The following is a 13,841-nucleotide window of genomic DNA, read 5'->3' as shown; positions in this document are numbered from 1 at the left end:
CCTGCCTTAACAGGACATAAAAGATTGCCATCTATCTCTGCATACTTTACTCATCTACTTCTGGTATGCTATAGTGCAGCCTTTGCAAACAGGGGTGTGCCCTCCAGATGCCACTTCCATTTGACCATTTGGAAGCCATAGTCCAAAACACACCAGGAGGACAGTTAGTTGGCAAAGGCTGCTCTGGAACATCAGGAGAAAAGCAAAGTCTTTTTCTGGTACCTGAGATAAGACGTGCTGCTGCTGCTGATTGTCCTTCTTTTGCAGAGAGGCCATTCTCTTGATAAGATATGTGCTGTCCCTGAAAGAAAAGGCACAGAGGGAGGTAAAAAGAACTAAGGAAGAGGGAACTTGGTTCACTTCACACCAGCTTTCTAGTTTACAAATAGTTCACAGGGGAAGATGGTCACATACCTGCTTTATGATGGCACAACGTGAGGGGGCATTTCATGCTGCTTTTTTCAGAGATAGAACCAGAAACAAGAAGTGGGAAGGCAATGTACCCACTTCATACAAGCATTTTAGACATAGCTGCTTTTCAGTGCCGCACTCAGTGGAAAACCACAGCTTGATGTGTCAGAAAAACAGTGATTATGTACTTGGACCGCCAGTCCTGACGACCCTTGAGTTAACCAGCTCTTGTTCCTCAACATGCCAGGCCTGCTGGGTTGGTTCTGGGGAATTTCGCATACACCTCCCTTGCTGTTCAGCCAGTCCTCGTGTTGGAAGGTACAGTACAATTGCATCTTCTGCAGGGGCTGCATTCCAGGGATAGTATGTATATGCAAAAACACATATACTGTACAGTCCTGTGTATAAGACTACTTTTTAACCCAGGAAAATCTTCTCAAAAGTCAGTGGTCGTCTTATACGCTGGGTTGTATTTCTTATACGGCGAGTGTATCCCAAACTCTATATTTTAACTGGAAAAGTTGGGGGTCATCTTCTACACCCAATCATCTTATACCGCGGAATATATGGTACTTGAAATGCACGTATGAGCAATCTTCTGGAGCCAGCACACCAAAGGAAGGTAGAGAGCTTTTAAGCTCTCTGCTTACCGGGCTGTGAGATCTCATGGGGCCACCCAAGATTTCATGAGAGCCAGGTAAGCAAAACAGGGAGATTAAAAGCTCTTTCCACTCCAGAAAAAATCCTGTGCAATAAAAGCTTTTAAGCTCTCCACCTTCTGTGCAATTAATTTGTTTGATTTCAACCAGCTGGTCTTCAACAGCATAAAGTTGAAATCACAAATGTTAGACATGCATATGTACTGTACCCTTCTAAAGCAGAAGGTGGCGCCCCCTCCAGATGTTTGGATCACAACTCCTATCATCCCTTAATACTAGACCATGCTTGCTGGGGCTGCCGGGAACTGTAGTCAAAAATATCCATTATGAATTCTTATTTCATTTATTTGTATCTCACATTCTTTTGCTGACCGGGACTGACACAATGACACAGATAAAATACAAAAAAAGAAAAAATCTAAAAACAGGGAGATAATCATTAAAAAGTAACTCTTAATAGACTTGTTTTTATATTGTTTCAATTCTGTAAGAGCTTAGTTACCTTTTAATGATGATCTTTTAGATAATAAAAACACAACAGCACTGTTGAAAACACTTCCTTAAAAAAAGTTCCCCAAAGACTGTCAGAATAAAACCATCTTCCCCCGCCAGTGGAAGGGCAACATGGGAGCCAGTGTAGCTTCTTTGGGGAGAGAGAGCTTCAAAGCCTAGAAGCAGCCTCTCTAAATCTAGAGTTCGGGGCAGGTTTATATGAGGGAATAAGGTTTTTCAGATAGCTTGGGCTATATTATATAGGGCATCTAGGGGGCACCATGTTGGCCACACCAGTGTAGACAAAGCTGAGGGGAAATGTATGGTTCAATATAAGGCACTTTCCTTCAAGACAGAAAAAAGCTATTACAGTGGTACCTCTACTTACGAATTTAATGCGTTCCGAACATTCGTAAGTCAGAAAAATTTGTAAGTTGAATCCCATAGGAATGCACTGGGAGAAAAAAATTGTAAGTAGAAGCAACCCTATCTAAAAATTCGTAAGTAGAAAAAATCCTATTCAAACCGCATCCAAGATGGCGGACGGAGCTCCGTTTGTAAGTAGAAACATTCGTAAGTAGAGATACCACTGTATTTATTCACTCAGTGCGTAAACTATGAAATCTGCTAAGCACAAGATGTAGTGATAACCACCATATGTGACTGGTTTAAAATGGGATTAGGCAAATTAATGGCGGATAAGTTTATTTGGTCTATCAGTCATGAACAAATAATGTTATCATGATGACTGTGTGCTTCCAGTACTGGGAATAGCAGGCCTCTGAATATCAGTTGCTCACAATTCTGAGTCTCTCAGAGGCATTTGGATGGCCACTGTGAGAACAGGATGCTGAACAAGATGGGTCTTAGGCCTGATCCAGCAGGATTCCTCGCATGCCCTTATTAGAAATGAGCTGTGGGTTCTCCAGCAGTTTGACTTAACCCCTGGAGGCACACTCCATTGTCTCTCAAGGCAGACAGATGCCAATGATACAGAATGGCTCTTCCTAACAGCCCCTTCAGAACCGCCTAAATGCAAGTGAGAAACAGCCAAGTGTGAAAGTATTAATGCTGCTGAATTACCCAGAAATTAAACAGGACATTTCAGTCTCTGCCCTAAATTGAGCTCTGCAAACAGATAATATGGCACACAAGTGAAGCTCAAAACATAGCACAGATAGAAGCTTCGTGGTACCTACAAGCTACTAAGCCATAATGGTGAAAAGGGCACTGAAAAGAGTGTGTAAATTACCCAGATTCTGCTTATTTTTCCCCACCCTACCTGTAGCTTTGCAAATGCAGATAAGTTGAAGATGTTGCAAAACCTAAAATGAGCAGAGTGGCTCTCATTACAAGACAGTACAGGCTCAACAGAAGAAATATGGATACCTTGCCATGGTATCCAGCTTGAGGCTTATGTTATTCTGATGTTCTCTCACTGCCCGGAATTCGGAGAGCATTGCCTGCAGGTCTATTGAGCCGGCTGCGGGCTCCTTGGGTGTAGGCACCTGTGACAGAATCAGATTGCAGGTACTTTTTTTAAAGACAAGTTATTGTTTAAGCAGGAAACAAATGCAGTTAAGAGATTGGCTTTTGCAGAGCGAGGGCTTTGGAAGCCATCCAGCCTCACCGCTATCTATCGCAGGAGAAATCCCAAATCTGGTGCATATGCCACCTCAGCTGGCAGCAGCAACACAACTGCAGCTCTATAATTTTGGAAACAAATGGCCTCTTAGAGCCTCAGTAAGAAAACCGCCAGTGCAGGTTGAGTCAGGCATCATTCAAAAGTGAGCCCTTTAAGTGGGTTTGTGCAGTTTGGAAAAAAATGTTTAGGGAACACTTGAGAGGCCACTAGTATTTCACTCGCAGAGGCCTGATTCGCACAAAAGGAAAACCTCAGCTTCCCACCCCACAGATGAGCCTCGGGTTCACACGCAAGGTCATCCTTCCCTACTCTTATACCAGCATAGTGGCCTTCTGCACCTCCAGGGGAAGGAATTCCACAATCGAGGCCCTGTCCTGAGTCACTGCATGGTCTGAAATCAGGCTTGGAAGGAAAGTGGAGGGTTGCATCAACTTTGCACTGACCCTCAGAAAATATCAGAGGAAACAGTGAGAGCCCTGTACACTCCTGGGGAGGAGAGAATTGCCCCAACAGGTCAGAGGAGCCCCCTCAGAGATGCAGAATGATGGCACAGTGAAGAATTTGCCCCCACACCGGTCCAGAAGCAGCAGGAGAACTAGGCTGCTAAGGCCAGTCCAAAGTTATTGACTCCTGACTATTCAAACAACAAGACTATTGCACAGATGTGTGAAAACAGTTGGAAGCCTTGAACATTACTTGGAATCTGTATATGGTATTTCAGCCTATATAACCAAGATATTTTTCTAATAAAATACTGCAATTTCTTAATAATCTCAGAAGGCGGCATACAAAAATGACTGCTATAGATGGCTGTAACAGCCAGTCGCAGTAAAGTTCAGACTTCCTCAACCTGGCCCCTCCACACCTTGATGGATTACAACTCCAATCATTCTTGACTGTTGGCCATGCTGGCTGGGGCTGATGGGAGCTGGAGTCCAAGATGTCTGGACGGTACCAGGTTGAGAAAGGCTGGTCAAGCCTTTATACCCAAATAATCTGAAGGTGATGGGGAATCAGTCATGTATTGCAGCAGTAATGAGGCATCTTGTAAGTTCTGCTGTGGTGGTTTATTAGCAATGCTGCCCCTCTCTCTCACACATGCACATGCAGGAATCCTGTGAGTGACGCCAACATCACTGTGGTTGCATTTAAGACCTAAGGTCTTCACCAGGTTGTGAACTGGGGGACAATACCTTCCGTTGGATGTTCACCAGCAGTTCAGGTTTCCTTTGTATGAAATATGGGTGCTGAAACTCCATGGGAGAGTTGTTGACAGCGACCATTGTTCCATTCTTTATTGACATCACCTTCTTGAAGCCATCTGTGAAGGCATTAAAGGAGATGAATGCTCTTTAGTTTCTCCTCCCAAGAGGTGATACAATTCTAGATCTGTTCACCTTCCTTAGTAAGAACATAACAATATACCAATCCATTATTTAAGGTTTTTCTATTGGTATACAAAGCCCTTAACAGCTTGGAACCAATTTACCTGCAAGATTGCCATATACACCTACTCAATAGCTTCAATCTGCAGAACTGGTACTTCTACAGGTGCCATATAACACCTGTTCCACATCTGCAAGAATTTTTTCGTGCTATAGCACATATACTTTGGAACTCCCTGCCTATTGACATCGGGCAGGCACTTTCCCTGTAATCTTTTTGGCACCTGCTAAAAACATTTTTGTTTAGACAACCCTGTCTTTACATTCTAAAAAAAAGCTGATGTGTGTTTTAATCTGTTTTTAGTCTATTGCTATTTTAACTTTTCAAATGTCTTATTCATTTTTCTTACTGATTTTATTGTTTTATCCTTTTTGTAAACTGTGTTGAGTTTTTGTCTTCACTTAACATAATCATCTGGATAGAGAGAGTTTGAGAGAATTGCTGCTGTTTCCTCCAACACTTGTGGCCAACTCACATGAATCATAAGAGTTGTGCATTGACTAATTATATCCTAGTTAACTGGGCATATCAACTGTCAGAATGATAGGCTTTAAAAATCTGGAATAACACCTACTAGGAAATTTTGAGAAGGGGTGTTTAATTGTTCCACAATTTCTGTTCTGTTCAACTACAATGGAGAATCATTTGATTTTTATTTAGAGAACAGTTTTGGATCATTTGTGTTTATGTTGTGAACTAACTGAAAATCATGGACAGAAAACAGTAAACAGACACAGATCTGGTACTTACACGAGTAGAGCTGACGAACGAAGCTGGACAAGTTGCAGTGTTTGAAGTATTTTGGGAGCAGCTGATATGCAAACCTTTGATCATCCAAGATGCAAACTTTTTGCCCATCCTAGAAATATTAAAGGTGGGGAACAGCACAGTAAGGAAGAGCGGCAACAAATCTGAGCTTCCTACATATTAGACACACAAGGAGTGCTATTGTAAGAGCCATTGTGGAGGCAGGAGGAAGAGTATGGCACAATGCCTAATGCTTTATGACTACATGCAGAAATCCTAGATTTGATTTTCCACACTCACAAATTCAGTAGGTTGTGGCCAAGCTCCCATCCTCTTTTGCCTAATCTTAGAGCAGCGATGGGGAAACTCTGGCCCTCCAGACATTGTTGGACTGAGACTACGACCAGCCCCAGCCAGCATGGCCAAGGGGCAGGGAAGACAGGAGCTGTAGCCCAGCAACAGGTCCCAGAAAATGGCAGCAGGTCCCAAAATGGTGTATGGAACAGGCATATAAAGAGTCACTTAGCTGGGGTGATTAAAGGATAGCAGCCAAACAATCACACATAAACTAGAAGGTATTTGGGTTCTTTTCATGGTTTCAGGGTGCTGATGTGCCTAACACAGGGCAGGGAGGTTTGGCTAATAACTTATGTGAACTTTTTTTTTTACAAAGGTTTGGATTGGATAAGAAAATGCTCAGCAAGACTGATTCCCATTACTGGCCCCCAGCAAGTAGCTGCAAAACACAGAGTCCCACTCAAGTGACACAAGACAGCTGTGAGCAGGGGTGGAGGAAGGGGGGTGAAGGGGATGACAAAATGCTAGGCAGCACTCACTGTGGGGCCTGCAGTGTGCCCGAGCCACGTGTCTCTCATGACAGAGATGCGGCGGCTTGGGCGCGCAGGCTCCGCACTGCCCAAATGGTCTGCCCACTGCCTCCCCCCAACTGTAGGGTGGCTGTGTGGGAGGAGGCAGGCAGACTCTGGAGGCCCCGCGGTGCACCCCGCTCCTATGGGTGGTGCGCCCTGCCCCTGGGTGCGCTGCCCCAGGTTCCTCCACCACTGTAAAATACTAAAAGGAAAAAAATAGTATCTTTAAGGGGTTAAGTTTTAAAGCAGCATATACAATATCTTGCGGCCAGAAAGTGTTGTTTTAAGAAAAGGGATACGTGCTGAATAAATCTGAAAAAGGGCTGGGGGGTGAATTGTTACATCATCCAAAAACAGTTTAAAGACCACATCACAGTAATGGTTTCATAACAGGTGATGTGGCAATATATTGCAATTCATGATGTCTCTGTGCACTGTGTAAAAATCATAATGTGGGGAAAACTGAAGCAAGTCATTGCTTTTCTCCTGATTCCTGCTGCCCCTGTTGCTCTGGCACTTCAGCTCTTTCCTGCCTCTTGCATATGGGAGCAATCCACGAGAGCAGGCACTGAAGAAAGGAGCCTACCCGGAAACTTTCCTCAGTAATATTGAGGCCATGATCTTGTTTTTAAGCTCAGAGGCCAGGCTGGTAGGTGGTTGAGGGAGGTCTCTGATGCAGGAAGCCCATTCTGTCTAGCCTCACAAAAGCTGCCATGTGGCTGCCCAGCCCTGCCTTTTGAGCGACTGCTGCCCTCAGCTGGGGCTTCCTTGGAAGCCACTGCTAGTCCTGGAGAAAAATGAACTGGGGTTATAAACATTTGAGTTAAATAAAATAGAACTAAAACTTGGCCTCTTGTTTATGCCTCCTTCCTCACTGCTCCCCTTCTCTCTCTCTCTCTCTCTCTCTCTGTGTGTGTGTGTGTGTGTGTGTGTGTGTTTCTGTCTCCCTCACTTCACAAAATTTGCTTTTTCCCCCCCCTGATTATTAATGTAATTAAACTTTTAGGAAACAACATATCACCTTACCTCTGTTAGCTATGCTACTGTTTACTGCTACAGCCTTACTTTTAGAGGAAAAGTGCAAATTCTAAAATTATCTGAGTTATGAAATAACAGCTGCAGCAATATGTGAAAGGTAGGTAAATATCTTGTCAGTCTTATGACCCTATGTAATGCCAAGTAAGTGCTTGCCCAGCTTTGGGAGGGAGAGAAGGGCTCTAGGACCCTGCCAGAACCCGACACCTTCCTTCCAGAGCCAGACTTCTTGCTCAGTGCATGATTGAGAGTGGTGCTAGCAGTTTCTCTCTGCACAGGGTGCCAAATTAAGAAGATCCCCTTGGGGGCGCTAAATAGCAGACTCAGGGCCGCCATGTTATGAAAGATCACAGAGAGTACCTCCATTTTGTCTGGCTTTTGGAGAGGGCAGCACAAGGGCTCTGGGGTACTGCCAGAGCCCTGGCACTGCATTCCCTAAGCCGGAAGCCTAAGAAGTGCTTGCCCATCTTTGGGAAGGAGGGAAGGGCTCTAGGACCAAGCTAGAGCCCTGGGTGTTCCTTTCCAGAGCCAGAGGGGTGCCAGCAGCAAGATCTATAATAGAGAAGATCCACTTGAGGACGCTAAATATTGGGAGCAGAAAAATTAACCATAGAATCATAGAACTGTAGAGTTGGAAGGGACCCTGAGGGTCATCCAGCCCAACCCCCTGCAATGCAGGAATATGCAGCTGTCCCAAAAGGGGATCAAATGTGCAACCTTGACATTATCAGCACCACACTCTAACCAACTGAGCTATGCAAAATCCACCCATCTTATTCGTCTTTGGTTGGGCAGCACGAGTGCTCTCTTCCCAAAGACATCTGTTGCAATCACAGTTCTGCACAGGAAGGGTGTGGGAGTATAAATAAAAGAAGACTGGGTTTCCTCATCTCTCCATTTATTTATTCCCCCGCATGACTCCTAACACACTTGCAAGAACAGAAAGTGATTTCCACCTCACCTCCAAAATTGGCCCCCCTTTTCTGCCCAACACTGCATAACACAGAGATGTGTACCTGTGCCTCCCTCATTTCTATTAGGCAACATTCACTTTACCTTTGAGATGTAGAATATTAATTACTTATACAACTTTAACTCTGTGCAGATTTAAAAGTTATCTGCAAAAGCCAAGGTGGCGCAAAATTACAAAGATCCACGTGGGAGCGCTAAATAGCCTCGGAAAGGTGGCCATTTTATGAAAGATTACGGAGTGCCTCCATTTTGTTTGGCTCTGGCACTGCCTTTCCTAAGCGAGGAGCCTGGCAGCTTTTGTGTCTCCCTCTTGAATGTTAAGGAACATTCTATCACCTTACCTTTGATAGCTATGCTACTATTTCTGCAACTTTAACTTAGGGGAAAATGTGCTAGGCTAAAATTATCTGTACTATGAAATATCAGTTGCAGCAATATGTTAAATTGCTGAAATAAGTATTTCAGACCTTGTGCAATATCAATATATCGCGATGTTTAGCTATTGACTTATCACGATCTTGAGAATCGCCCAGCTGTACTTGTAGCCCTTTTAATTTCTGGATTGTGTTCATGTAGGATGCTCATTTCAGTCTGTCAGTCTCCATGCCTTTTTCACATAGCAGAACCACATCTATTATCTAATACATGGCATTTATTCTTCCCGAGATACTTAACACAGTTTCCAGTCCATTATTGCTGTTCCCATGTTTACACAGTGCTATGCTATCTCAGTCATTCACAAATCCAAATGCACCTCTAGTGGTGGAACACAGAATCACATAAATACTTCATTGAACAATAAGGTAAAGCATCTAATCTACACATCACTAGTTTTGTCAGGGCAGGATACTGGAGGACAAAATCTGAGGCAAAAATGAGTAAAGCCAGTAACCCCCAAAACTGGTCCCTGGCAAGGTATGGGGCTGCTTACCTGATTTTGGGAAGGTGGTGGTTGGGGCTATGGGATGTTGCCAGAGCTTCTTGCCTGCCAGTAAGTGCTTGTCCAGCTTTCCAAATGGAAGAAGGGCTCTAGGAACCTGCCAGAATGAGGGACCCCAGAAAGCCTCCATGCTTAATACAGGATTGACAGCAATAACAGCTGTTCCTCTGTACAGGACGCCAGTCAAGGTAACACAAAATTAAGAAGATCCACTTGGGGGCGCTAAATAGCACTCACAAAGCCGTCATTTTGTGAAAGATCACAAGAGTGCCTCCATTTTGTCTGGCTTTCTGGAGAGGGTGGCGCAAGGGCTCTGGGGTGCTGCCAGAGCCCTGACACTGCAGTCCCTAAGCCGGAAGCCTAAGAAGTGCTTGCCCATCTCTGGGAAGGAGGGAAGGGCACTAGGACCGTGCCAGAGCCCTGGAGATTCCTGCCCAGAGCCAGAGTGGTACCAGCAATAAGACCCATAACAGAGAAGATCCCCTTGAGGGCACCAAAAATTGGCCTCAAAAGATTACCAATGTATTTGGGAGGGCAGCTTGAGCGCTCTGGGATGCTACCACGTTCCCAAATGCAATAGCGGTTTTGTACAGGAAGGGAGATAAATAAATCGGGAATGGGTTTACTCCACTCACCATTTATTTATTCAACACCCTTGGAAGAGCGGGAAGCGATTCGATTAATGCCTTGCCTCCCAAATTGCCCCTCCATGCTGCTGTCCAATCCTCCCAAACATACAGATGTGTGCCTGTGTCTCCCACTTAGGGACAATACTAGGAACTCGGGTGGTGCTGTGGTCTAAAACACTGAGGCTCTTGGGTATATTGTGCCAGAAGCAGTTTAGTCATGCCCACCACAAGACATGGAAAGCTGTCTGTGGACAAACTTGAAGTGAGAGTCCCCTTTGACTGGACTTAACCATCCAGGGCTCATTTACCTTTTTTAAAAAATAATAATAATAAGGGTCTGGTGACTTATGTTTCAGTGTATCTGAAGAAGTGTGCATGCACACGAAAGCTCATACCTATGACAAACTTAGTTGGTCTCTAAGGTGCTACTGGAAGGATTTTTAAAATCTATTTTACCTGTGCCTGTATCTCCCCTCCTGTCTATTAGGGAACATTCTCCTGCCTTACCTTTGACAGCTATGCTACTCATTCTTTCTACAGCTTTAACTTTGGAGCAAGGATACTGAAATAACACTTGTAGCAATATGTGAAAATTAAGTAAAAATCTATCAGTTTTCTGTCACTAAGTACCAGCAGTTGCCAAGACATTACTCCGTTTGCCTCTATGTAGTGCTGGGCTTATTCCAGACATTGTGCAATATTAGTATATCACAATGTTTAGCTGCTGATATATCACGATGTTGAAAATCGTCCATCCATAATTACAGCCCTTTTCCTTTCTATGTTCATGTAGGATGCTAATTTCAGTCTGTCAATCGCCCTGCTTTTTCACACTCGAACCGTATCTATGATTTAATACATTGCGTGTATTAGATTCTGCCCTGGACCTTCATTCCCCAAGCCAGGTGACTTGCTCTGCTGCAGTGCGGGATGAAGAGCCATGCAAGCGATTTCGCTGCACAGGGCACCAAGCCGAGGTGGCGCAAAATTGCAATGATCCACTTGGGGGTGCCAAATAGCCTCGCACAAACGGCCATTTTATGAAGGATTACGCAGTGGCTCCATTTTGTCTCACTTTGGGAGGGTGGAGCTCTGGGATGCTGACACTGCCCTCCCTAAACTAGAAGCGTGGCAGTTTTTCTGCACAGTGAGCTGAGTGGAGATGCTGCAAAAAATGAAAGATCCACTTGTGGGAGCCAAATATCAGCTTCAAAAGATTACCGAAGTCTGTCTTGTCTTATCTATCTTTGGGATGCTACTCCCTTTGCCAAGGCAGCTAAACCTGATGCAATTGCAGCTTTGCACAGGTGTGTGTATTTTTTTGGGGGGGAATATAGGGAGAGTGGGTTTCCTACACCTTTATGCAATAGCTATGCTAATAATTACTAATAACCAAAATGCTTGTTTACAAAGCTATTGTACTACCAACCTTACTCTAGGTTTGTGAAACATGGACCACCTATAAACGCCATCTCCAACTCCTCAAAACATTCCATCAACAGTGCCTCCAAAAATTTTTACACATCACTTGGGAAGACAGGTAAATTAATGCCAGTGTACTGGAAGAAGCAAAGATCACAAGTGTCAAAGCAATGATTGTTCAACATCAACTTTGTTGGACTGGTCATGTTGTGCAGATGCCTGATCATTGTCTTCCAAAGCAACTATACTCTATTCCGAACTTTAAAATGGAAAGCGTAATGCTACCGTAGTAGTCAACAAAAGAGGTTTAAAGACTCTCAAGGCAAATCTTTTTAAAATGTAGTGCAGTGGTACCTCACAAATCGAATGCCTCGCGCAACAAAAAACTCGCAAGATGAAAGAGTTTTGCATTGTGCGAGGGACTTGCAAGACGAGGAGATTTTCTATGGCCGCCGCTTCGTGTTGTGAAGCGCGGCCATAGAATGTAGCGCGGGAAGGCGGTAAAGAAAGATCAGCTGTCAGTGCGGGAAACTGACAGCTGATATTCCTTTGCCTTCTTCTCGCGCTACAGCTGGTTCCCCCAAGCTTGTTGCCGCCTGCCTTGTCAAGCCCCGGCAAGCAGCGCCCGCTGCGCTTTGGCTCCGGGCGCTGCTTGCCAGTGCTTGCCAAGGCAGACGGTGACAACCCCGGCAAGCAGCGCCCGGAGTCAAAGCGTGGCAGGTGCTGCTTGCCGGGGCTTGACAAGGCAGGCGATGACAAGGGATTGGAGAAGTGCTTTTCCGATCCCCGTCCAATGTCTGCTCTGTGCAAGGCAGCGGGGGGGGGGGAGAAGTGGAGAGGAAAGGATCTTTACTCTCCGCTCGCCTCCCCCCCCCCCAAGCTGGGAAAGGCATCAGGCGAAGGATCGGAGAAGCGCTTCTCCGAAGCCCCGTCCAATGCTCCCAGGGTGTCCGTGGTGTGGCGGCGGGGAGAATCGGAGAATAAGGATCCTTATTCTCAGCTTCTCCTCCCCCCCCCCCGCCTCGCACACAGCCAGAGCCACACTGGCGGAGGCGCTTGCTCTCTTGGCTCAGGGAAGGCAGGCGGCAACAGCCCCAGAGCCAGTAGGAACTGCCTGCCTGCCTTCCCCGAGCCAAGAGAGCAAGCGCCTCCGCCAGTCCCCCGGAGCCTATAGGAACGCATTGATTAAGTTTCAATGCATTCCTATGGGAAACCGCGACTCGCAATACGAATTTTTCGTAGGACGAATTGACTCCTGGAATGAATTAAATTCCTCTTGCGAGGCACCACTGTATGAACATTAACAACTGGGAAACGCTGGCCTGTGAGCGCTCCAGTTGGAGAATAGCCATTACCAAAGGTGTCATGGACTTTGAAGACGCTTAAACTAAGGACGAAAGGAAGAAATGAGCTAAAAGGAAGGCATGCTTGGCAAACCCTCACAGTGATAAACTCCTGCCTCGAAACCTATGTCCCCACTGTGGAAGGACATGTGGATCCAGAATTGGCCTCCACAGTCACTTACAGATTCGTTGTTAACTTACGGGCTCATTTTTCATGGAAGACAATCTTACTCAGCTACGATTGACTGCCAAAGAGGGGGGGGGATAAATAAATGGAGAGTGGGTTTCCTCTTTCCTCCATTCATTCATTTTTTATTTACCCTGCACCAACTGACACACAAACCTTCCTGGGGCCCTTAGAAGAGCAGGAAGCCATTTCTGCCTCACCTCCCTAATCGTGCCCCCATGTTGCTCCCCAACATACAGATGTGTCCCTGTGTTTCCCTCATGTCTATTAGGGAACATTCACTCACCTTACCTTTGATTGCTGTGCTACTAATGATTTCTAGAGCTTTAACTTCGGAGAAAAGGTGTTAATAAAAATTATATGCACTATAGAATCACAGTTGTAGCAATATGTGAAAGATATGGAAAAATCTATCCGTTTTATGGTCCTAAGTACTAGCAGCTGCTATGACATTATTCCATTCGCCTCTACATAGCCACATAGCTCTATACTTATTTCAGACATTGTAATATAGGTATATTGCAAAGTTTAGCTGCTGGTATACCACAATTTTTGAGAACCAGACATTGCCCAGCCCTACTTGCAATACTTTTAATTTCTGACCTGTGTTCATGTATAATACTCATTTCAGTCTGTCAATCTCCATGCCTTTTAAATTAGCAGATTCTCAACCACGATCTAATACAGGGCATGTAGGACCTTCTTTTCTTGTAGGGCATATTCCTTCTAAAACACTTAACACTGTTTGCAGTCCATTCCTGCTGTTCTCTCCCCCCCCCCATGCTACATTATCTCATTCATTCAAAAATCCTAAATGCGCCTCTGCTGGTGGAATCTCAAAATTGCAGAAATACTTCAAGGTACAAATGGGTAAGCATATGTACATCATTGCTTCTGTCAGGGCTGGACATGGGAAGCAAAATCCAAGGCAAAAATGCATAAAGCCAGTAATCCCAAAATTGGTTCCCCAGCAAGGTGGAGGGCTGCTTACCAGACTTTGGGAAGGTGGTATGTGTGGGTGGGTGTGGGTGTGCTCTGGGATGC

The 13,841-nt window shown here is 45.0% G+C and overlaps 1 protein-coding gene across 2 annotated transcripts in view; it reads right to left on the bottom strand.

Moving 5' to 3' along the window:
* Positions 1-13,841, bottom strand: part of LOC118079254 (heat shock factor protein 3-like) — a 51,553-nt gene that overhangs the window by 24,325 nt on the left and 13,387 nt on the right. For both annotated transcript variants that reach the window (XM_088664687.1, XM_060270248.2), the window contains exons 2-5: positions 5,404-5,512; positions 4,401-4,528; positions 2,952-3,070; positions 223-301 (exon numbers count right to left, since the gene is read on the bottom strand). In XM_088664687.1, the coding sequence (XP_088520813.1) occupies positions 223-301; positions 2,952-3,070; positions 4,401-4,528; positions 5,404-5,512 (435 nt within the window). The remainder of the gene's footprint in view (positions 1-222; positions 302-2,951; positions 3,071-4,400; positions 4,529-5,403; positions 5,513-13,841) is intronic.

The sequence above is a fragment of the Zootoca vivipara genome, chromosome Z2 (genome assembly GCF_965207765.1).
Source record: "Zootoca vivipara chromosome Z2, rZooViv2.hap1.1, whole genome shotgun sequence".
NCBI classification, from domain to species: domain Eukaryota; kingdom Metazoa; phylum Chordata; class Lepidosauria; order Squamata; family Lacertidae; genus Zootoca; species Zootoca vivipara.
The sequence above is the reverse complement of the archived record's forward strand: the minus strand, read 5'-3'. Positions and strand labels throughout refer to the sequence as shown.